This window comes from Marmota monax, unplaced genomic scaffold (assembly GCF_021218885.2).
Source record: "Marmota monax isolate L192 unplaced genomic scaffold, Marmota_monax_Labrador192_F-V1.1 WCK01_AAM20220418_F8-fsc00116, whole genome shotgun sequence".
Lineage (NCBI taxonomy): Eukaryota > Metazoa > Chordata > Mammalia > Rodentia > Sciuridae > Marmota > Marmota monax.
In genome coordinates, this window is record NW_026695220.1 from 1,561,963 (window position 1) to 1,587,350 (window position 25,388).

The 25,388-nt window shown below is 35.7% G+C and overlaps 1 protein-coding gene across 6 annotated transcripts in view; it reads left to right on the plus strand.

The window, feature by feature from the left end:
• Prim2 (DNA primase subunit 2) overlaps positions 1–25,388 on the plus strand; it is a 436,920-nt gene that overhangs the window by 367,706 nt on the left and 43,826 nt on the right. For all 6 annotated transcript variants that reach the window (XM_046432559.2, XM_058575226.1, XM_046432556.2 and 3 more), the window contains one exon: positions 20,060–20,186. In XM_046432559.2, the coding sequence (XP_046288515.1) occupies positions 20,060–20,186 (127 nt within the window). The remainder of the gene's footprint in view (positions 1–20,059; positions 20,187–25,388) is intronic.

Genomic DNA, 25,388 nt, shown 5'->3' on the forward strand with positions numbered 1-25,388 from the left:
AACAGATAACTTTTGTATAGATATTCCTGCTGTATGTATGATGCATATTTCAGATTAGTTAGTATCATCTGGAAACAAATTAAGTGACCTTGATGCCTACTTCTCAGTCTGAGAAAAGAGGAACAGTCATACCTTGAAAACATTGTTAGGTGCTGCCTAAATTTTAAATTTCAGATTTAGGACACATTAATTTGATTAAAAAGACAACATTTTTTTCAGAGTAAGTACTTTACTCACGCCTAAATTCAGACCTCAGTTTTACTTCTCAAAAATGAAGCAAATTGCTTCATATTTCTAAGCCTCAGTTTGTTTTCTATGAAATGGGATTGAAGCTGTCTTCATAATGTTGTTAGGGATTAAGCAAAATAAAAAATATATACAGTAATATATGTAAAATAGTGTCCAGAACAGAGTAAGCACTCAATAAATAGCTGTTTTTATGGTTAGAAAATAACTTTGAAGAAAGTGAGCCACAAAGTTTGAACTGTGAATCAAGATTGTTTAATTTGAATTTTGATATCACTATTTTAATGGCAGCTGAGAAGATATATTTCTATTGGTCAAATGTTTTTGTGAAAGACTTTAGGAAAATGTTTAAAGTTTCTTAATCTTGGGTTATAAAGATGAAGAACATTTTTTATTGAAATTACCATCAGATTGGTATCACACCTGTAATTTTTTCTTGCCCCCCAGATATGTACATCAGCAATTTACACATAGAATTTTATTGGAAAAAATCAATTTAATATACATAATGATGAAACAATAAAGAATGCCTGTGTTTCTTTTGTTTCCTTGTATTGAGGTATCAAAGACACAAATCAAAAATACATGAAAAGTATTTTTTGCTTTTGAATCATTTCCTTTTAGAATACCTGTCATTTCTGTCAAAAGATTTTGCATAAACTTATAATTCTATTGCATTATTATTTTGAGTTTTAAGGTGGCAAAATTAGAAATGACATATCATCTTTAAATTATTATCAAAGCAAGGGTTCGTACATATTAATAAGGTAATGAATAAGAATTGTGTTTTTCCCCATGATGCCCCTACCCTGCTTATTATTAAAGAGAACTAAAACAGCAGCAAATACATTCTTTTTTTACATGAAAAACACAAGGGAAGTCAGGCTCACAAAACCAAATATTGCTTTTGAGGATTCAAGCAAATTTAGCAAATATGTTAACTAGGTTCATAGTCTCTAAAGACTGAAATTCTTAACTGCATTATTTTAGTTGGTGAGAGTAAGTGGGCAATGGACATGAACTCTCAGTAGAACTGTCTTAATTCATGTGGAATCTGGGAGGAACCCCCAGGCACCCCTGGTCTTGCCTCTGTTGCCAACCACTGTTGTGTTAAATTCTTACCATTTTACTTTGTTGAAATGTTTCTCTGTATTCGCTTTATCATTCGTGAATAGTTTCTCTCCAGAGAGAATTTTTAGATTCTAGATTTAAAAAAAAAAATCCTCATACCTTTTACTTCCTGTCTTCTTCCTCCAGTGTCCAGTATCATACTCTGCAGTTATTGCTTCAAGGAAAAAGAAAAGTTTAATTAATGAACAAAATGCTCTCAGAGTTGTATAGCAAAGGGAGAAGAAAAGACAGATTAAAGCTCCTTTTTATTTTGCTTTGTTCAATCACCAATTGAATGGAATAGTATTGAGTGGCAGCCAAAACTATGGAATTTGAGATTACTTGTTTCAATATTGAATGAAGGCTCAGCTGAGAGAGATGGGTTTTAGTGCATTTTTCCCCCTTAGTGGAATTAAGGTGACTTTCCTTTGCACATTGTGTCACCTCAATTTAGGAGCTAAACAGCTTGTGCTTGTTGGTTGGGTAACTTTGCAGGTTTGTGGGACATGATGTTTCTATAACAGAAGAAAAGAGTAGATAATGATGTTCTGAATCTTTAAGGATCTGAGTTTAACAGTTCATTATACATTTATATGCAATTTTGTGTGCATACCTATGAAATGTAATTCATAGTCCCCCCCGCCCCCCATGATTTTTAAAGATCTCCACTATCAAGGACAGTGAACATAAAGCAGAGAGACTTTAAGAAACAGATGTCCCTTTACCAGAGTTCATTGTCTGGTTTGTATTTAATATAGATAAGGAAGAGAAACCTTAATTGCATGATGGGGTAGATTCATTGCATAATACAAGTCCAAGCAACAGATTTTGTGAAATGTGAATTGTTTGGTCTTATAAGAGGAAACAAAATCTTCAGCATTTATATAAATCATCCATCATGGTAGCTGCTGGTGAAAGGGCTCTCATTATCTGATACTTAAGATTCATAAGTGATTTTGTATTTTTATTTCTTTAGAAACAAGTTGCTTTGGGGATTATTAGTATTCAACAAATTATTTAAAACTGCACATCAAAATATTATTGTATAATTTTACATGTGCTGTGGTTCTGCTCATTTGTATGCTATATCAGACATCAGAGATATCTTTGGAATTTTAAAGAAAATTAAAGTACATATAAAGTGGCTGGTAGACTTGTGATCCTAGAAACTATTATGTCAGAGTGCTTAGATTTGCATAGCTTTGTTTTTGTCACCATTTAAATAATTAAATTTGAATTAATATAAAGAGTTCTTACTTTAGTAACAACCTTTCTTTGTAAAATAGTATGAAAAATAATTTCTAGTTTATGACATGATAACCAAAAAAAGAAAGAAATGTAATACAGAAATTTTCTATAGTAATATGGATAATTTGAAGCATTACTCAAATATGTACACACACATTTATGTATATGAAGAGATTCTCTTGTGTATTTCAGGAAGAGAGATGTTTTGCATGATAATATATTCAGGTAAACTATTCCAGTAAAATTTTAAACAATTGGATTTTTCTTTGAAAGTTTGTAAATGTGAGGTAGCGTTGAAAAACGGATTAATGGGGGATCCTTAATGTAATTAAATATTATAAGAGCATACATATACATGTATGTATATTTCTATATAGTTGGTGATAGGGTCAAATTAAATGAATGCAGCATAAAACTGAACTTGGAGACTTGGAGAAATAATCCTCCTTTTACTCAACTAATTTAGCTATGACATGGTGATTGTAGTACTGAGAAAAGTATTGCAAATATATTTAAAGTCAACTGCTTATTATAATTTTCAAGTGACTACTTTTAATTTTCTAATAGTTAGACATCAGTAAAAGGTATTTCTGCCATCATCACTACCAACAATAAATATATGCATTAGGCAGAAAAGGAGACCAAGATCCTAGAGATCTGAAAAGGAACAAGGACCAGTCCTGTCTCCTCTGCTCATTCTGCTCTATTATTTTTTTAAAAAGATAGCAGTTTTCATTTGATAGGTTTTAGGTAGAATCATATTAAATTGCTATTTGAGTAGTCAAAAATAGTATAAAAGGCAATTTTATGTGGTACTGTCTAATATTTATCAAGCTCTTGGTATATGCTAGCCACCATTATAGGTAATGAAGGCACAGAATTTGATGGAATAGACAAAAATCCCTGACTTCATGAGGTTTGCAATCTCATGGAGTTTCTAGCCAGATCTCTGTCCTTATTTTGGACTCTGGTATATTCAGCTGCCTACTCCATATCTCCCCTGAGATTCTCAATAGGCTTTTCAAACATGGTAGGTAAAAACTGTGCTCTTGCTGGAGAAACAGTACACCTGTGTTTTACCTGCCTTATTATAGCAATCAGGGCTGGGACTATGGATATATGACCTAGCTCAGCATTTTTCTTTCTCTCCCTCTTTCCCTTGTCTTCTCACTCCTGTTTCCATAATAGAGCCAATAAATAAGATAGTAATTTCTATAGCACTAAATGATGATTTTTTTTATCTTTTGAATTTTAAAATGTACCTACACTTGAAAATGGTGTCTGCTAGACTGCTAAATATAATATATTTGTTCTTTCTAATACATTGTGGCAAGCTTTTCTGTATCCTTCACTACACATGGTAAATAGCTGTGACATGTTGTTATTCAATGAATGAGCTTTGGATAAGAAAGTCAGCAGCCCTAGGTTGAAGTTTCAGATTTGCTATTGAGGAGCTCTGTTACTTAGATATCCATCAGTAAATATAAATAACTCCTCCTACACACAGTCGGCACTACATAATGACATTTTACTCAATGATGGACCGCATATGCAATGTGATCTCATAAAATTATAATGGAGCTGAAAGATCCCTATTACTTGGTGACACTGTAGGGTACCGTGGCACCTTAGCGTAATACATTAGTTACATGTTTGTAGTTACCACTTGTATAAAAGCACATCAATGAGATTATATATAATACATAAAACTTAATAAATGACTATGTTACTCATTTGGGTATTTACTATACCTCTTATTACTTTAGAGTGGACTCCTTCCACCTCTAAAACAAATTTATAGGGCTGGGGGTACAGCTCAGCAGTAGAGTGCTTGCCTTGCAAGGTCCTAGGTTTGCTCCTCAGTATGTGGGGAAAAAAAAAAAAAAGAGTTGTGCTTTTTTTGGTTGTTGTTTGTTTTTTAATAGCATGCCTTATGATACCAGTAGCAGCCTTATATAAATTTGCATCTTTATCATATCTCGCTCGCTCGCTCGTACTGGGGATTGAACTAGGGGGCACTCTACCACTGAGCCACATCCCCAGCCCTATTTTGTATTTTATTTTATTTGGAGAAAGGGTCTCACTGAGTTGCTTAGTGCCTCACAGTTGCTGAAGCTGGCTTTGAACTTGAGATTCTCCAGTCTAAGCCTCCTGAGCTATTGGGATTACAGGCATGAGCACCATACCTGGCCTCTATCATGTCTCTTGATTGTATCAAGAGGCCATGTTGAATGCTTGACCTAAACCATCTAGTTTGTGTGAAGTACACACTATGATGTTCATACAGTGATGAAATGGCCTAGCGATACATTTCTCAGAACATATCCTTGTTGTTAAGCAACACAAGACTGCACATCAATGATATTATGAAAATAAATGAGATAATAATTACTAAGTGGTAATTGAAGGATGAGAATTGATATATAAAATGTAGATAATATTGATAGTTTGATACATCTTTTTTGTTTGATATTTAAGATATGATAGTTCTCAAAACTGATGTATATACTTTGAAGTATATCTAGTTGTCTGGTTTAGTGTGTGCTCAGCAAGCAGCTTGCTTTTCCCAACTGTTATTTTGATCATGTTCATGTTTGACCAACATCATTGATATTTTAATTTTATGTTAAATTCCTATGAATGAATATGTGAGAGTTTTAAAGCATCATCTAACATGAAATAATACATGCTTTAAAAAATTGGGTTGGTAGAATTGGAAAAAAAAATTGCATTTTCCTGGTTAGTCTTATCGTCTTTTTCTGTTTGCATGCTCCCACTCTATAGTTCATTTGAAAGAATAGGATGGCAACATAAATTCAGCGTCTTAATGAGAAATCACACTGAAGTTGAGAAGCAGACAGATAACCTGAAGCCACAAAATGAAATTTACATCAGCCCTCCCTTGGTAGAGCCATCTTCCTGCATTGTTGAGAACATAGTCCATCAATAATTTAATTCAGTTACATTTGGTTATTTAAAAAACACTTTGGGGGCTTTAATTCTGATTCTTAATCATAACTTACATGATAAAGTAATCATTACGGTGGTGCCAGTAGCATATCACTAAAAGGGGAATGGGGGAAGTATCTCTCTTCTGTCATAAACATTTTATTATTTTTTCAGATATTTCTCTGGGGTTTGATAAACTGCTCTTTTGTATCAAATCATATTTAAATGTTTATATATGTAAGTGGTATAATGTTACAAGTTGTAAGGGAAAAAAATCCATTAAGATCTGAAAATCAAATTTTCTGTACTAGATATCTTTGAAATGTATAATAAAACATGCCTGATAAAGCTAAATGACCTTTGTTACAAATCAACGTTTCTTATGCTTCTTATTGTGAAGCATTGCAGTGTTTTATAATTTGTATAGTTCTTCAAGACTTGCTGAATGTTAAAGTGAATTAGAATGACTTGACTTAAATATACAGGAATTTGCTTTATTCTGTAAGACAGAAAACCATTGTTTGCCCAGTACCATGTTTTAGACACACTGAAAATTGCCACATTGTGCTGAAAATTGCTTTCGCTGTTTTTAGCATTGCTGCCACTTTAAAATTTTACTATAATTTTAGAAGAGTCACGTATGTTTCTTGGGCAAATAAATGCATATGTATGTGTTCATCATAGCATGATAGAAAGAACAGACTTTGAACAAGCCACAACAAGGTTTCAGTCCTATTACTGTATGTTACATGTACATGGGAACATATCATTTAATTTTTCCAAATCTTACCTTCCATAGCTATAACGTAGGGATAATTATACCAAATTTATTGTTAGGGGAATCAAGGATAATTATACCAAATTTATTGTTAGGGGAATCAAATGAGGTAGTCTGTGTTGTGCTGGCTCATTGTTGTTTTATAAACTTTTTATTTGGAAAAAAGTTTAGAATTACAGAAAAGTTGCAGAAATTGTACAGAGAATTCCATATATTCTTCACCTGGTTTGCCCCAATATTATCATCTTGCGTGATTTTTTTACATGAATATTGTACAGTCATCAGGATCAACAAATTGTCATTGGCACAATACTATTAACTAGAGTCTTTATTCACATTTCACCTGTTTCCTTTCTTATTACTTATTTGAAGAGTCAATCCGTGATTTCACATTGTGTTTAGTTGCCATGTCTCCTTAATCTCTTAGTCTGGACAGTTTCTCAGTCTTTTCTTTCACAATCTTAATACTTCTGAAGCGTCCTGGTTAGTGTTTTGTGGACTGTCCCTCACTTTTGATTTTTCTGATGTTTTCTCATGATCAGATAGAGAATGTGCATTTAGGGTAAGAATACCAAAGAAATGATCTTCTCTTATAGCATCAGGGGCACATGATACCAACACAACTTATTGCCGGTGATATTAACCTTGATCACTTGGTCAAAGTGGTATCTTCTAGATTTCTCCATTATAATTTTCTCCTCCAAATATCTTAGGAAGATACCTTTAGACAGTATAAACAAACTGTTTATTTACCCACTGAGTCTAGTATCCCTTGCATGCAACTGTTATTATTAGGGTGTCCTAGTAGTTATTTCTATTTTCTTTATAGAAGTTTAATAACGTAGAAGGAATAAAGAGAGTTGTTATTTCTTCCATAATTACTCCTTTCGTTGTACACATATGGATATGTTTTTCATTTTATGGGTTATAATTCAGTGCTAGTGTTAGTTTTGTTCAAATTATTCTAGCTTTGGTCACTGCGAGCTCTGAGATTGGTTCTCTTGCCCTTTGACATGGCCTCATTCTCTTTGAGCATAGTCTCTGACACAACAAGGTGCTTCCAATTCATCTTTTATTTTTTCTGCCTCAGTCCTGGAATCAATCACTTCTCCAAAAAGCCTTGTAAATTCTGTTCAAAAAAATAACCACCAGTCATTTAATATACCTTTTTCTAATTCTTGATAGAATTGTTTTGTTCATTTCTTTTTCAATCTCCTTCAGGGGCAGTCTATTGAATTTAGTCTCACCAGGTATGAACTATTGGCTCCTAACCTTTAGCAAAGAAATAAACACTTGCATACGACAGGAGGCTACAGATCCATATCCATCTATTCTTTGTCCTTAGATTGTACTGGAACAATACAGATTTTCGCTATAAATTAAAACTTTTATCTATGCCATTTTGTCATTTAGGTCATGATATATTTTAGCATTTATTGTTAGCTTTTAAAAATTGGGTGGGGTTTTTTTGGGGGGTCATATCTTGGTACATAAGCTTAGATACTAGAAGTTAACATGTAATCTAATAAATGAAATATGACATTGTGACTTTGGGAAAATTAATCCTTCTAGCAGCTCAGTTTTAATTATTTAACAACTAATCTTATGTTCATGATGGAAGTAAAAGTGTGCTAAAGATCTTGGCTTTTTTTTAAGGGTCTGATTCCTACATTAAAATGTATTTTAATGTGCTATGAGTAACCTCTAGAGGGTGGTTCAGGGTAACCAGTTTCTCTTTGTTAATTTATTTTTTCATGATGTCCTGTCACAAAGGTTGAAAATAAAGGTAGGAGTTGGTGGGAATGAGAATGTAAATGGAATAAAAAAAGAGAACTGGAATGACAACATCATACTGATACAAAATGTAGTATAAGAAGAAAAGTATTAAGCTGGACAAGTTGTATTTTTATGACCAAAGGTATAGTTCAGGACTACAAGACAATTCTGAACCTTTATGCACCTAGAAACATATAATTGAAATATCAATATGAATATTTTAATGTTTACATAAATATTTGATATTTACTATTAATAGGATTAGGGGGTTTTATTTTAGAATCATCTTGGTAGCCCTTCAGAACTTTAGATTTGCATGTATTTTTTTTTTTTTTAACCAGATTAAAAGTAGCGGGGAGAGAATTTTTTCATTCATCCCTAGGTTCATGGCTGAGGTCCTATAATGAAAGATACATTAAAAGAAAAAAAATAAATTAATGTAAGTTTTATGTACCTTCATAAGGAAATGAAAATCCAAAGAAACAAGGAAAACCGCATTTTTATACTTAGGTTTCATAAAGAATGGACAGCCTTGGGGAAGTGTGATTGGATAAAGTGGATATAATATATTGGTAATAAACTAGGGCAAAGTTAGCAAGTCCTGAAGATTTAGGTTATTCCTTGCATATTTCTGTCTTCAAAGATAAGCACATTCCTTTCCTCCAGGTAGAGGCTGGGCATCTCTAGAATGAAGGTCTTTTCCAGAAGGAGTCAGAATTCTTTCTAGATCTATGGCTTGCTTTAGGGCTAGGAGACATCTTCCTGCTTTTGCTGTTTCTGTAAATGCCAATATGCTGTATTTTAGGATAGCATGTCTTGAATCACATCAATAGTGTCTGGAGGCATCTCTTTGATAATCAAGGTAAACTAAAATATAATATATTATAATAGAAAGTTTTCTAGAGAACACCCATTGTACATTAAAGCAGCCAGATAAAGGAAACTAGAAAAGCAAACTGTGAGAAATATGAACAGAAAAAAAAAAAACTGGGAAAATAAACAGGATGAAATTAATCTAGTGGAAGTCATATAAATTTACATCTAATTCTTGTTATTTTTAATCATAATTTCTGTGTCTTTGAAGCAGAGGGAGCCCCTCTCCCTTGGCAACTGGAAGCTCTGATAAGCTAACTTTTGTGAGTCTGTGATTGTAGATATGGATGATGTTCTCAGTTTTTCTTATTTCCAATGAATGAAAAGACCAGTTTTTTTTTTTTTAAAGTCCCGCCAACTCATTTTGGACAAGCGCATTCCACATCAGTTGGTCTGCTCTTGTGGTTTTCTGGTATTATTTGCTTTATCTTGACCACCAGTGTGGTAGACTCAAATTGACCATCTCTGCGGGGTTACTAAATTTAGTCTTCTCATCTGTATGTATGTTGTTCAGTAAGCGTTTCACTTTGGTAAATGAAGGGTCATTTGTGGTTTCTGTCTTCAAATTTTGACACATTATATTGGGAATGTTAGTATGTTTTCATTACTGTTAATATCAGTGGCATTCATATCAGTGACTATAAGAGGCATGCCAGGAAAGATGTTGAAAAGTCTATCATTAATTTGTCCTTTCCTTACCATCAAGTATACTTGTCTGAAACATAGTCAGTTGAAGTCACCTGCTTCACATGACCTGCCCTAGACCATTTCCTCCAGGTTGAATAATTTTTATAATATGTTAAGTTTTAGGGATTTGCTAAATCTCTTTTGTTACTGAAAGTTGACAGAAATAAATCATAAGATTAGCTTTCAGCCCTCTGGTAGGATTAATTCTAATTGTTATTCTATTAACAATTCAAGTACACATTCATTGAGCAACTGCTATTTGCTAGGCTTTGTGCTACACACAGGGTTTACATTAGTAAATGGGAGGCATGTGAAATAAACAATACAGGGACATAGCCCTTTCCCTAACTCATCCTGCAGGATTAGCCCTTTGTCCTTGTTTTTCCATATAGTAATGGCTGCACTGATTCAAACTAATAGGGAAACTAACTTTGTTAAAAGCTCTACATCAGGTTGACAGCTTGATAAACAACCATGTGTTCTGTATCTTTCTTTTTTCATTTTTTGTATTGTCTTTTCTCTCATTTTGTATCCAAGTTTCTCTTAAGTTCAAGAGGAATCTGAAGAAAACTGGTTATGTAAATGCATACTGAAATACTATTTAAAATTTTTTCATTTCAGACTTTTAACTTCCCAGTTTGTCATGCTTTATTCTGAAATACTAATAAATTAGAAATCAAATTAATGATATAAACATTTTCCCCTGGTTTCACTGGAATGAAACATTTTATTTAACTGATTTAGTGTGACTTTCAGATGATCCTGAAGCAGTTGAGTAATAGAGTTCAGTGTTTGCCCACGATTACTGTATGTGTTGATTTTTTTCCTCCAATTTTTTTTCTCAAGTAGAAGACTATGATTTTAATTCCAGATTTTCTGTTAAGTAATGAAATAGCTATTCATTTGACCTCTGGAAACTTTAGTTTCTCATTTCTAAAATATGAATACCTAACTTACATATCTCACAAGTAGTGAAGGGTTAGGGAAGAATCATCTTTTTAAACACTAAAGATCTGTAGAAATGTCAGCTATTATTATTGAAACATGACTAAACCTTACTCTATTTTAAAAATTAATAATAGGTAATGCATTTGTATTAAGTTCTCCATTAGGAGTTTAGAAATGTTTTTTAATATGTGACTGAATAGAGTTAGAATGATGTAGATCACCAGCCCCAGGTGACAGATGACCTTCAAATCTTGTTTTTGGGGTCTGTTTGACTAGAAGATGAAAAAGATAAACCAACCCACTAGCCCACATATGACCTGTATTACTGAACAGATAGCTCTCCATCTTCCTCCAATGATTATGGCAGGGTTTTTAGATACACAAGCCATCCTCTTTTGATCTATTGATGTGACTGAAAGGAGTCTGATTAATCAACTTACTTAGGATCATTTCATTTAATACATGGTCTGTGGATTTTTGGTTATTTCCCTACTTACTTTTCATTTTCTGTCAATAACATGGTTAATTAAAATTTTAAAACTTTAGCTTGACCTTGCCCCCAAGGAAATTTGAAGAAAGAAAATCTGTACACTGGGGTCTAGGATTAAAAAAGTTTCCCATAGCTTCAGGGGAAGAGATTAGGACATAAAGATGGAGAATTTATGTCGTGCTCTTCCAGATTGAATTTTTATAATGTGTGGTCAACACTTTTTCAAGACAACCCCTAGGAATTTTCAGACAGTTGAATATAAAATGAATCTTTAATTTCGCCTTTCAAAGGGGCACAAACTAGTTCATGGAAATTTTATACAATTATTATAGCACATAATCATAACACACTTAGCATTTTACAGTTTACAAAGTGCTTTTACATAGAGTAAAGGTCAGGTGTCATTATTGTAATTTAAAGATGAAAAAAAGACTAAGGTAATTTATAATTGCCCAACACTGTTAAGCTAGTAGGTGGTAGAACCAAAACCTGTTATCTCTGTAACACCTTGCTGCTTCATACACCTGTGAGAAATTCTCACCAATAAGAAGTGAATTAACTCTTATAGAGAAGAAATATTTACTACATCACAGGAGGTAATTTACTGAATTACAGTAATCCTAGCAATGTCTTCCAGCCATGTCACAAACTTTAAATTGCTTAGTTGATTTTTTTAAAGGTCCCTACGAATTATAGGGAGTAACTAGATTCATGTTTTTCTAATTAAGAAGCTGAAAGCAAAAAACATGAGTAATTTCATGTTACAAGATCTGATACCAGATCTGACCCATTCAAGGTAGTCTTTTCTTGTATTAACAAGCCTTTTCTTGTATTAACTATTAAGTAAAACTGATAATCTTGATAATGACAATAACTCTTAAGTATTGAATGCTTATTATTTTAAAAGGAAACTAGAGCTGGGCAGTAAAGTGATAAAAACTGATTTTATTTAGAAACTATTATAATATGGAAGAGACCTTGATATAGGACTGTGCTCAACTCCAAATACAGCCTGGACAAGTGGGACTTACAGCTAAAGAGTGGGGTGGTGGTCAGTGGATGGAAAAATTACTAAGAAGAAAGAAACATCAGGGGTAGGGGGATTCTGGTTAACAGATTCTTGCCAAAGGCAAGGGTAGTGGGTGAAGAATTTGACCAGATATTGATGATGATCAGATATCAAAGATGAATAGATATCAAGGGTAAAGGGATCTCTCTAAACTGAAAATCTGGTAATGTAGAGAACACAGAAATGATGAGTCCTAGTTGAGAAGAGGATTCAGGGGCTCTGACTAAAGTTTGGTCAAGGAGAATATTATGGTTTGGATGTGAAGTGTGGTCCCCCAAAAGCTCATGTCTGAGACAATGCAAGAAAGTTTGGAGGAGAAAATGACCAGGTTGTGAGAGTCTTAATCTAATCATTGATTCAATCCCTGATAGGATTAACTGAGTGGTGGTTGGAGGCAAGTGGGGGTGGCTGGAGGAAGTGGTTCACTAGGGGTATGTTACGAGAGGTATCTACTTTGTATCTGAGAGTGGAGTCTCTGCTTTCTGATCATGATGTGAGCCACATTCTCCACCATGATGTTCTGCCTCACCTTGAGCCCTGAGGAATGGAGCCTGCTATCTATGGACTGAGACCTCTGAAACCATGAGCCCTCAAATAAACTATTTCACCTCTATGATGTTCTGGTCAGATCTTTTAGTCACAGCAGCGATATAGCTGACTAAAACAGAGTATATTGGGCTGTGGCTGTGGCTCAGCAGTAACACATTTACCTGGCATGTGTGAGGCACTGGGTTCGATTCTCAGCACCACATATAAATAAATAAAGGCCTATCAACAACTAAAAAATATATTTAAAAACAAAACAGTGTCTTGTCAATCCTCCTCTTGTTTAGGAACATAAAAGGCATTCTTCTTTCCTGTGAGCTACCTAAAACTGTTTCTTGTTCACTTGCCTTTTGTTCATAAAGGATCAATGGACACATCTGTTGAGTCTTAGTGATGTGACCCTTGTGATGTTTAATGAGGGAGAGATACTTTTGAAGATAAACAGAAAGGTAAAGATTAGAGGCTGAATCACCTGTGTACTCAAGTTCATAGACCTTCAGGATCCACCAGTTGTCCCAGGACTGACTTTCTTTGATGGTGTGATACAGCAGTGATGTGATAAATTTTTTTCATTTGCCTTTTGAACCCGATTATGGTAGAGACATCAGATAGATCGCCCGGGACAAAGATGTAGCAAGTGCTTCTAACCACTGTGGAAGTGCCTCCTTTTGTAGACAGGATCATACTAAGGGCACTGTGGTCACATGGAACACTACACCAGGGTTCTCATGATTGACAAGTCAGTGTTCAGGCCAGTGACGGTGATGTCCAGGGCTGAGGAGAATTGCTTCAGCAGTGAATAGATGACTCTGATATTGAGTCACACCATTTAGCCACCTGATAAGTTCCTGGGAATAGTACCCAAAAGATGGGAATTCTTGAAAAGTGGTGAGGTTGTGGGTGGAAACTTAGCCCAGTTCTGTAGCTGTTCTTTTTGCATCACCTCCTGAGAAATTGAGATCACCTACAAGGGGGACTGTAATGTGCTGAACAATTCCTCCTGATAGACCAAGATGAGCTGGAGGAAGTGGGTAATTATTTCAGAGATAGTTTTAAAAGGGAAGAAAATTATAGGGACCCCAGTATGATGAAGGGATTTAGTAAGGTAACAAGATCTGGGGCAATTGTGTAGCAACAGATAATAGGCTTGGGTTCCACAGACAAAATAATCACCAGCAGCATCCAGGAATCATAAAGTAATTATCTGATGGCTGAGGGTGACTACAGAAAAAAATTTTTGATGGTGAAAGGAACTGTTGGAGGTGGTTCATGTGTGGTTGGGTGAATCTGAGAAATTATGCCAGGAGGGGCAATGGGTCATTTCCATTTTTATGAAGGATATCTAGGGAACCAGTAGTGGATTTGATTCTTTATGTTGGATTAGTGATGACTAGGCAAGTGTAATGAAAAATGCTCATTTTCAAAAAGGGCCTGGTAATAAAATTGTGATGAAAACAGACATGACCCTTTTAAGGGTAGACTGAAAAGACTGAGGAGTTTTGTCACATGGCTATTTGTCCAATTTAAAATGGTAGAGGGAGAGAGAGGAAGGGTTATAGCAAAATAGGTATTTTGATTGATCAGTGGAATGTGGGAAATACTAGATGTGCCCACAGGGAAAGGAGCATAATAACAGAAGTCTATAGCACTATGGGTAGGAGGCTACTTTAGCAAAGACTTGCTAGAGGTGGGTGAAAAGTCTTCTGAGAGGTAGGGAAAGGAGGGAGGAGTAGGAGCTCCTAAAGTTAGGGACCAATGTGAAGAAGACTAAATTTAGGTGAGGAAAAGCCATAGTGAAGTAATTGGGAAGTTCAGCAGTAGAGTGGAGAGCCCTTAAGGTTCTTGAAAGCATCTTTGGATAAGAGGATCCCAGACAACGAATATGAGGAATGATTTCCTGATCATGGTATACAGGGGAGAGGCAATTGGAAAGAAGTTAGGTACCCACATCCCACAAGATCTCAAAATTGTCAGTTGTCATTTTGTTTTAGGGTGAAGAAAATATTGAACACTAGAGGCTTAGTCTGTGATGATTGTTCTACCCAAGCTGAAATGATATGACCTGGATATTGAACACACAGTGATTGCAACTGAATTTTGTCTCTAGCTCACTTTTGCCTAATGCCTTAACAAGGTATTTTGTGTCTAAGAGGAAGTTGCCATAACTGTTCAGAATACATAAGGAGGTGACCTACATTCTGGATTGAAGTGGAGTCTCATGGGAATCTTAAGTCTGTCTAGTTGGCATTTCGGGTAATCAAGAAGTATAGAAGGCTTCAGTAAATCCTTGGGAACATAGCAGTCCGGGTAAATTGCTGATTTTTCCCAGGTGAAGCCAAACTAGTATTGAGATTCCTTATAAAGAAATGCTTAAACACACACACACACACACACACACTCTCTCTCTCTCTCTCTCTCTCTCTCTCTCTCTCACACACACACACACACACACACACACTCATGACTATGAAATATTGCATATTGGAGGAGACAGCAGATAGGATAGTATGAGGATTAGTCACCAACTGACTAACCATATCCTTCCCCATTTGACTTTTTAATAGTCAAAATGGAACTATTGCATGGAATAGAAGTGGGGTAGCACATTCTACTCATGTTTTTTAATCTAATCTTATTTAATCACGGGAGCCTTTCAAGTCCTGGTCTTAAATGATATTGGGGAATACTGGGGAAGGGCATGGAAAGATCTATTTGTTTGAGTTCTGTATCCCATACATCTAATATCATTTTTTTCAGTATAAAGAAGAGGGAATTCTAATAGTTGATTTAAGCCTGTAATTAAATGGGTAATAGGCTAAAAGGAGGAAAGAAATCCCAGCCCCCTTGGGGAAAGTGAGACAAAGCCATTAAGGAGCTAGTTATGAAAGGAAGGAGTCAGGGACCTATAGAAGGAATCTTGCAGGAATCTTTATACCCCAATTCTGAGAAGATCCCTTCCCAACAAGTTTACTGGGGTAGAGCTGAGGAGGAAGTTATACAGGGCTTTTAGAGGTCCCATAGAAATAGAGGCAGATCATAAGGTAAATTATCAAAATTCATAGCAGGTGAAATTTGGACTCTGAGGAAGAGGTATTGGTATTAAGGTAGAATGTGTCGCTGTAGTGGTATTAAAGAAGAATGTGTTGCTGTACTACCAATGAGAAATGTGGGAGAGTTCAACTTAAAGGGTTATTTTCACTTTTAAATTTAGTAGTAGTTGAGGGCATTGGGCATTTACTTCCCTAGAAAAGTGTTGGGGATTTCTAAGGAGGGGATTTAGACTTTTCACCTCATTTTGAGAACCAGGTAATTCCAGGTCCAGTGTCCTTTTTTCCTCTATATGGGTGTGTGTCCAGATCAGAGGGAATCCTGAATTGTGGAGCTTGCATTGTATATTTTCTAGTTTTTTTTTTTTTAAATTCTGTCTTCATAATGCTGGGCTAATGTCTGGAACTCAGATAATATATACATTTTTTTTTCCAGTAATACTATTTTTCTGTAATGTCATGGGGTTCTGATCTGAGACTATTTATAAAGCTTGCGTGGTCATTGCAGAAGCTGTTTGAGAAGTCAGTTCCAGCCTGAATGGTCTTTCCATGTTGTATCTAATTGAGGATGATAGCTACCTTTTAATTCCTTTGTTATTTACAGTTTTGGACATGTAGGGAAGATTCCTAGTAATTTTTTTCTTCCTTGAGTCTTCAGTGGAAATCCGGTTACCCTGAGACCCATGAAGGACTTTAGAAAGGAGGGTTCATTTGGCCTTTGCAAACCAAAGGGAGGCATCTCCAGACCCAACTAATGGGAGGATAAATTGCCATAAATTGGGAAATCTTGGACAGTATACTCCTAGAACCTTTTTTCTTTTCTGGAGTCAGGAAGATTCTTGGTGATGGCATGTAGTTTAAATGCCAAGTCTTCATTGGCCTTGCATGGGAACTTGTATTGGCTACAAACTAAGCTTCATCTTTGGGAGATGGGAGTCTGGAGTTGAGAAGCTGGAGGTGCAGATGGTAGAGAACATTCAGGGAGAGAAGGCTATAAAGGAGGGTTGGGAGAGGAGAGGAATTTGGGGGTGCAGTGGAAAGCTTTTGGTGGTTTGCTTGGTTGGAAATTTTTTTCTGAAGTCATTGTGAACGTCGCTAATTTGATAAGGATTGAATTATTTAGCCATTTTTCAGCTTCTTCATTAAAGGTAAAATGGGCGAACTACTGTACATCTGAAAATTTTGTTCCCTAATGCTCTAGAACCTTCTCTCAGATGGACTAGTATGGGTATAATCCAGGAGGGTAGCTGAAGAGAGTTTAGTAAAAATTTGCCAGTAAGAAAGCACACAGCCAGTTTATGGGCTGCAGTGGTGAAGCACATAGTCAGGAAGGATTTAAGAAGGAGAGTTACAATTGACCTAAGTTCCCATGGGAGGAGCAGAATTAAATAGAACGGAGAAGCCTAGTAAAGAACCAGGAAAAAGATTCCCTCTGAGGCCTTAGGGAGTGGATCCTCACTTGAAACAGAGTTGGGGGTGGAATTCCCCATTCTATGATTTCAGGAATGAAGCCCCACTGGAAACAAAGTCTGGGCATCTAACCCAGCTTTAGACAGTACACAGGTTGCCCCCATATTCACCATGGTTTGACTTAAAAATGTTCAATGTTACATGGTGTGAAAATAATGCACATTCAATAGAAACCATACTTTCTGTTTTGAATTTTGATCTCGGCTAGGGATGTGTAGTATAATCTTCTCTGGAAAAGCTAAGCAGCATCAGCGAGCTGTGGCTTATGTTACTAAACTGTGATCACTGTGACAAAATACCTAAGAAAAACAACCTAAAAGAAGGAGAGGTTTATTTTGGGTCAGTTTCAGAGGTTTCAGTCCATATCAGCTAGCTTCATTGCATTGAAGCCTGTGGCAAGGCAGGAACATCATGGCAAAAGGGAGTGGCTGAGGAAGGCTGTTTACCTCATAGCAGTCAGGGGGTAGAGAGAAGGAAGAAGGGACTGGGGACAAAATATAGTTCCCAGGTCCATGTCCCCAAGGACTTACCCCCTTTCGACTAGGTTCCACCTCCTACAGTTTCAACCAACTTCCAATAGTCCTTTCCACTATGAATCCACTGATGGATTAATACATTGATGAGGTGAGAACCCTTATGATCCATTACTTCCCCAAATCCCCACCTCTGGCCCACCTCTGAAAATTGCTGCCTGAGCCTTTGGGGGACATTCCAGATCCATACTATAATAGTAGGTTAGGGGTATTTATTGCATTTTGACTTCGGATATTTTCAGTGTATGAGTTTACTGAAACATGACCCAAGTGAAGTTTAGGAGCATTGCTAGAATCTTAAGAATCAAAATATGCCCTCACCATTCTTCAGCAGACATTTATTTGACACTCAAGTCAAGCAGGCAGACTGGAAACAAAGTATGTTGAGGATTGGTTGTTATATCTGAGGGCCTAATGATGGTGGTTGGATCAGATGTGAATGAAAGCACCAAAAACAGAGCTGGACAGTAGTTAAAGCAGTACAAATAGACTTTATTCAGGAACTATTGGAATATTGGGGAAAGAACTGAGCTTAATTCCAAATATAACATGGATAAAGAGGGATTTATAGCTGAAAAGTGGAGTGAGAGATTCTATCAATGTTCACCATTGGCTCCTGTCAAACATCTTGTTGAAGGTACAGTGTCTGCCTTCATTTGACCAGTGGGGTATGGCTATCACCTAATCATGGAATTATAAAATCACCAACCATCAGACAGTGGAAAACATTTAATGGAAGCAGAATAGTGGGACAAGTACACTTTCAAATGCTGTGGTGGGACCAAGGAGTTCTTGCACGTGCACTTACTTCATTTTTTTCTTGCATGATGGTACTAAGCTAAGTAACAGATTTTACCTGAAGGAGCTTATGGTCAGGAACAGTTAATCACCTATGTAAAGAGGTGATTGATAGAAAATAGATGTAGTGTTTTATAAGAGAATTACAGTTAAGCTTCATAAAAATTAAAAATGTAGTGAAGATAAATCCTCTAGAGACTTTTAGGTCCGTATAGGGAGAATATTACTGAAGTTTGGAGGAACAGATTACTTTTGACTTTGGACTCTGAGATGAAGTATCATCTAAAAGAAAGAAGTTACATCCTAAAAAGATTTCATTGGAACCTATGATTTTTAAATACCTTATTATTGAGAAAGTGCACTATTATGGAAAGAACATGGGCTTTGGAATCAGACTTACCTACACATGATTTTCAACTCTGCCATTTATTTAATAGCTGTATTATATCACATTGCTTCATTTCTTTGAACTTCAGTTTTCTCATGTGTAACATCACAGGTGAACTGTGACGATTTAAATGATTAAGTGGGATTACAGTTTTAAAAGCACCTAGCAAAATGCCTGGCGGTACCTAATTTCATTTCGATAAATGTTAGTTCCTTTTTTCCCTCTTATCTCGCTCATTTCAAAGTCCCTTCCATACCATTAGCTTATTTTATGAACACGGAGGCAGGAATTCCAGGTAGGAGGCAATTGCAGTAGTTCACTCATTCATCAGGCACTTGCTGACTACTTGCTTTATATAGTGCACATGCAGAGGCAAGTATTAATTATTTTAAGAGACATTTCAGAAGTAGAATGGGTAGAATATGGGAGTTAAGGGACAACTAGGGGAAGGAAGGCAGAAGAGAGGGTAAACTGATTTATGTCTAGTATAATCTCTGGAATCAAACTAAGGGCTTGGGAAAGGATTACTCTTAACTTTAAACATGTTCAGTTGCTCTCCATGTTTGTATCCACAAGTTCAACCAACCCTAATATTAGAAAAAAAAATTACATAGTAAACATGTACAGACTTTTTTCCTGAAACAAGTCATTATGCCTAAACAATGCAATAACAACTATTCACAAAACATTTATATTAGGTATTATAAGCAATTTGTAGATGATTTAAAGCATACAGGAGGATATAGCAGATTATATGCAAATATCACATCATTTTATCTGCAGTACTTGAACATTCACAGATTTTGGTATGGGGGAATTGGTGTCCTGGAATCAATCTTCATGGATAATGAGATGATTCTACATAACATTAGCTGTCTTCTACTTGAGAAATTTGTTTTCTATAAATTTTGTTTTTTTTTTTTTAAAGAAAGTATTTATATCACAAAAGGTGCAATGGTTGTATCTGATGTCAATAAACATCTGCCTCTAAATATCGAATTTATTATAGAAAAATATCACTTTGTACACACTGATTCTAGCTGGCATTGCAATATCACTATTACAGTATTGACTGAGTTTGCCTTTTTCTTTTTCTCAACTAGTTTGACAGAGGTTACTCTTACAATATCCGTCATAGCTTCGGAAAGGAAGGCAAGAGGACAGACTATACACCTTTTAGTTGTTTGAAGATTATTCTGACTAATCCACCAAGCCAAGGAGACTATCATGGTAAGTGCTTTCAGTGGATATGCTGGAAACTGCAGAAGCCTAGCTATGCAGGAAACACTGAAGCAATGTAATGGCTTTTTTTGCATTACTGACAGGGCCCAGTTTGTAGCTTATGTCAGTCATGAGTGTCAAGCTAGAGCGCCATTACTCTAACAGTGATTTGTCTTATTACTGAACTAGGTCAGACAAGAGAAATTCATTCAGCTGCATTTTAGTTTGTCCTGGACTGGGCTTTTCAGTTCTCAATTTCCACACTTCTGCTATTCTCTTTCCTCCTTTTTCTGCAAGTGTCTTAGAAAACTGATATAAGTTTTTCAAAGCTTATTGGAGTTGAGATACTGTAGTTTGGAATATTAGATTCATGAATTTTTTTTATGAATTTTCTATTCATTAATTTTCTAAAAGACTACTGAGGAAGAGTGTGTTTTATTCTCATTACTGTTATCTGATTAACCAACAAATACTGAGCAATTTTATAAGTCATGGTGTTAAACATACCTATCAATTTGCCTGAGTTGTTAGTTAAAAAATCCATGTCAAACTGTAATTTGAATACAGCCGAGTTCATTTTTTTTTTTCCATAAAGCGTTCTCTAAGTATACATGGAAAAGTTTCTCATTTGTCTGGTGTGTCAAGCAATGATTTAATAGCTCATATTAATAATTTTAGATTACCAAAGCATTGCTGTAATATGTGTCAAAATAATTTTTTGTTTGTTTGTTTTAGAATCGAGTGAAACAGTTTCATAAGATTGCACACTGTTAGGCTGTTAAAGGGCAAATAATCACCAACATATTCTTAGAAAGACTCCATGCGTCCAAAGCATTATAAAATGCTTTTACATCGATTACTTAATAAGTGAAGAAGTGGCCAGTGCTTTTAATATGCAATGAGTGATTTCTATCACTTGTGTTAGAATCCCTTAAGATAACCTTTGGAAATACAGATCGTTCAGGTCCCACCCTCAGACATAAAAGATTAGATTTTATTTGCATTTCCCTGTGTAGTTTTTATGTCTTCTAAAGTTTGAAAGTCATTGACCAGATACTTCTATTGAGGAAGCCGGAAACTTGTTAGCATAGCAGCCATACCAAGATGTGAACTCGGAACTGAGTTTTTGGCCAACTAAATTACTAGGGATTCTTCTTGTGAATTTCCAGGTCTTAGCATTCATCACTTGTGTAATTGACTTTTATTAGCATAAATGCAGGACTTTATATTTTTTTTATTTCTGTTAAATAATATCTTATTTATTTCAGTGCATTTTTATTATATTTGTTTCTAATTTATACTCTTTCACTCAAACATAACAGTGGTTAAGCTTATCTGTAGTAGATATGTTCCAAGAGCTGCAGTGGGGACCTGAAACTACAAATAGTAGTGAACCCTGTGTATACTATTTTTTCCTATACATATGTATTTGTGATGAAGTTCGGTATATAAATTAGGCACAGTTATCAATAATAACTAATAAGTACAACACTATGCCATAAATAAAGTTATGTACATGTGGTCTTTCTCAAAATATCTTATTGCCCTGTACTTGCCCTTCTTATGATGTGAGATGACTCAGTGCCTATGTGATGAAAGGAAGGAAGATGATTGATATAAGCCTTATGATGTAGCATTAGGCTACTATTACAAGAGGGATCATGTTGGCTGATCCTGTGTCAGTGAGCCATTCTGATATCAATAGTTGAGTGTCAGGAGCAGATGGTGTCAATGCTTGGAGATCCTTGATAATTGAAGTCCCCCCCCCCCCCCAGAAATGTTTTAGAAGATCATTGTAACTGGAAATTGTTGTCTTTTTTTTAACAAGTGTTGCTACAGAGGTTGTGATCCTTTAGTGATCAGGAGATGATTGTAATGCTAAATTTTAACTGAGGATTGTATTCTGTAATTTGTCCCCAATGTTTGTGGGATTGGAAATACTTTTAGCAAATTTTGGTAACATCCACATTGCTGATTCTTCCTCTTCCTCTATAGTTAAAAAGTTCTTCCAGTTCCTCATTTAATACTTCTTGATGGCTTTCAGTATGTTCTTCCACTTCTTCATCAAGTATGTCAAAAAATCCTCCACTGATTTGTCTTGCTGCATAAATGATTTTCCTTGTCTCTTGGTTCCTGGGAAACCTTTAAAATCACCACAACTTTACTCCTTAAGTTCTTCCAACAGGCATTTACAATTTCTGATCTTAGTTTATCCACTTAAACTTCATGAATTTTATGGCATCAGCAATAGTGAATCATTTCCAGCACTGTATTATGTCCAGATTAGGGTCTACATCAATTGCTGATTAAATGCAACCAAATACCAGATGGATGTGTGTGGCTTTGGCAAATCAAATGATGCCCAGGTCAAGGGAAGCAGCAAAGTTATATTTGGAGGTAAAAATACAACCTCACTGTTTTTGTTTTCATAGCAAACAGATTCAGGATGTTGAGGTGCATTGTTACTAATGCAACTATTACTAGTAACAACTCTTTCTCTTCTAAGTATTTTTCCATTTTGTGAATGAAGTGATGGTGGAACCATTCCATAAATAAGATGGGTGTCACAAATGCTTTTTAATTATGTTGGCAGAACATGGGCAAGATAATTTTTGTTTTTGAGAGCACATGGGCTCTTCACTCTGTTCACTATACCTAACTTCATCATATGCCCTATAATGGTGCTGTTACTGGAGTCCTAGGCCAGAGGCCCAACTCTGCAGGTCCCAGCAAATCAGGTCCTGCCGTTCACCCCAAAAACCAAACAAAAAGCAATGGTGAAAATCAGGAACTTCAATCATATGGCCATATTAGGGAGATGATATAGCTCAAGCATCTTGGTCCTGTCTTTGAGGGTACTGACATGAACTTTAGGTTTAAATAAAGGAGGAAATGGAGCAGGGAGTGAGAGGTATACATAATTAAGCAATCTTGGTCAAACTGTGGTCTGGTTGGTTGATATCTCAGTTCTGATTCTGTGAGGTAGCTCTGGAGAAGTCAGAAGTCCTTTTTACTTGAGGGGACAATTCCCATATTTTATTTGCAGGATATTTGTCAGACTTGTGATCCTGGAAAGGTATAATTTGGTTCCTGTGAGATGATTCTCCTACTTAAGTGGGTAATCTCTTCATGGGGTGATCTGCCTGGAAAGAGGCTTCACTGTTCCTGGAAGGTACAGGGTAATAACTAAAATTTTCTTTGTCCGCTCCAGGGGTCTGGAATAGGACACTATAAAAGCTGGCAATTCACTTGTCCCTGCAAATCTTGGAAATACCTTAGTTACTCTTGGTGTCTTTAGCCTCAAAGTTGGTAGATAACTAGCTTTGGATGAATACTCCTTAAGTGATTAACTTGCCTGTGTGCAGAGTTGAGCAGGAATCTGACCAAAAGTTTTAGGCAAAAGGGACATGTACAAAATGAAATCAGAAATGCCAAACCTTTATCCTTCTTTTAGTTAATCATCGGGCACCAGTAGGCCCAAATTAAGAATTGGTGCTGTTATCAACAATGGCATTTAAATTTGTTATATTGCTACATAGTGCAAGTTAATCTGTCCTTCCATGTTTTATGCCCTCATGCCTCCTTTGCACTTTTATGAGGTTCTTTTGAGCACTTTCTTCCAGAAGAGTGGTTTCTTTGCAATTCTGAAAATTTGCAAATTTGCAAATTTGCTTTGGATGGCATCCCTTCTCTTTAATCAACTTTTTCAGCTCTGCAGGAGGTGTGATAACAGCAGCTTTTTCCACTGATTCAACCTCTCTAGTAATTATGTTTTTTGTTCCAACCCTATTCCTGAATCTATGTAATCTCTTACTTTGCAGTAAATGGCTTGATGTCACACATTTTAAGGGAGCCTTGCTAAAGTCTTTGTATAGACTTAAATCTTTCTGGAGCTCCTAGATCACATTTTCTGTTCAAGTTTTCTACCCACAAATTTAATGCTTTTTCCATCTTAACTATGCACTTGTCACATCATGCATCCAACTTTTGCAACTTGAGGTGGATAGGATTAGCATGAATTTCTTTGTCCTCCTTCACCATTTCTTGGATAAAAAATTTATTCTTACCACAGATCTTAGTCACCTCAGCATTATATTTTTCTTAATTAGTTGAGACATTTCACCTTTTTGGCATACCCAAATTGCCAGCAACAATACTCTTGTGCTTTGAGGCCATTATGAAGTCAAAAAATTAGTTATTTGAATAGAAGCATTGCAGTACCATGACGGTTGATCTGATAACCACGACAGCTAGTAAGTGGTTAATGGGTAGGTAGCATATACAGCATGGATATACTGGGGATGAGGTGGGAAGAAACAAGATTTCATTACACTATTATGAATGGTGTGTAGTATAAAACTTTTTAATTGCTTTTTATGTAATTTTAATTTAATACATTTGGACTGGATTTGACCTTTCATAAGTGAAACCACAGAAAACAAAACCTCAGGTAATAGTGGATTCCTGTTCTATACTTAACAAACACTTGACTCATATTTTTGGGGACAGATTCACTTATTCCCCCTTTAAAAAATAAACCTGATTTTTTTTTTTAGCACCTTTTCAGGCTCACAGCAAAATTCAGCAGAAAGTACAGAGAGTTCCTGTGTATCCTATGCCATTACACATGTATAATATCCCCCACTATCAACATCCCTCATCAATGTTATATATCAATTGTTACAATTGACAAACCTGCATTGACATATCATTATCACCCAAAGCCCATAGTTTATATTAGGACTTGCTCTTGGTGTGGTGTATTTTATGGAATTGGACAAATTTATAATGCCATCTATCTACCATTGTGGAGAAGAGTGTCACTCTTAAAAAATTTCTCTGTGCTCTGCCTATTCATCCCTCCTTCCCCTTACTCTCTGGCAACTACATCTTTTAACTAACTTCATAGTTTTGCCTTTTACAGAATGTCATATAGTTGAAGTCTATATGTCATTGGAGGGCTACATACTTTGAAATTGTTTTCTATCACTTGGCAAAATGTGTTTAAATTTCCTCCCTGTCTTCATGTCTTGATAGCTCATTTCTTTTTATCACTGAATAATATTCCGTTGTCTGGATGTACCATAGACTATTTATCCATTCATTTACTGAAGGAAGTCTTAGATGCTTCTAAGGTTTGGCAGTTATAAATAAAGCTATTATAAAGCTGTGTGTACACACACACACACACACACACACACACACACTTTT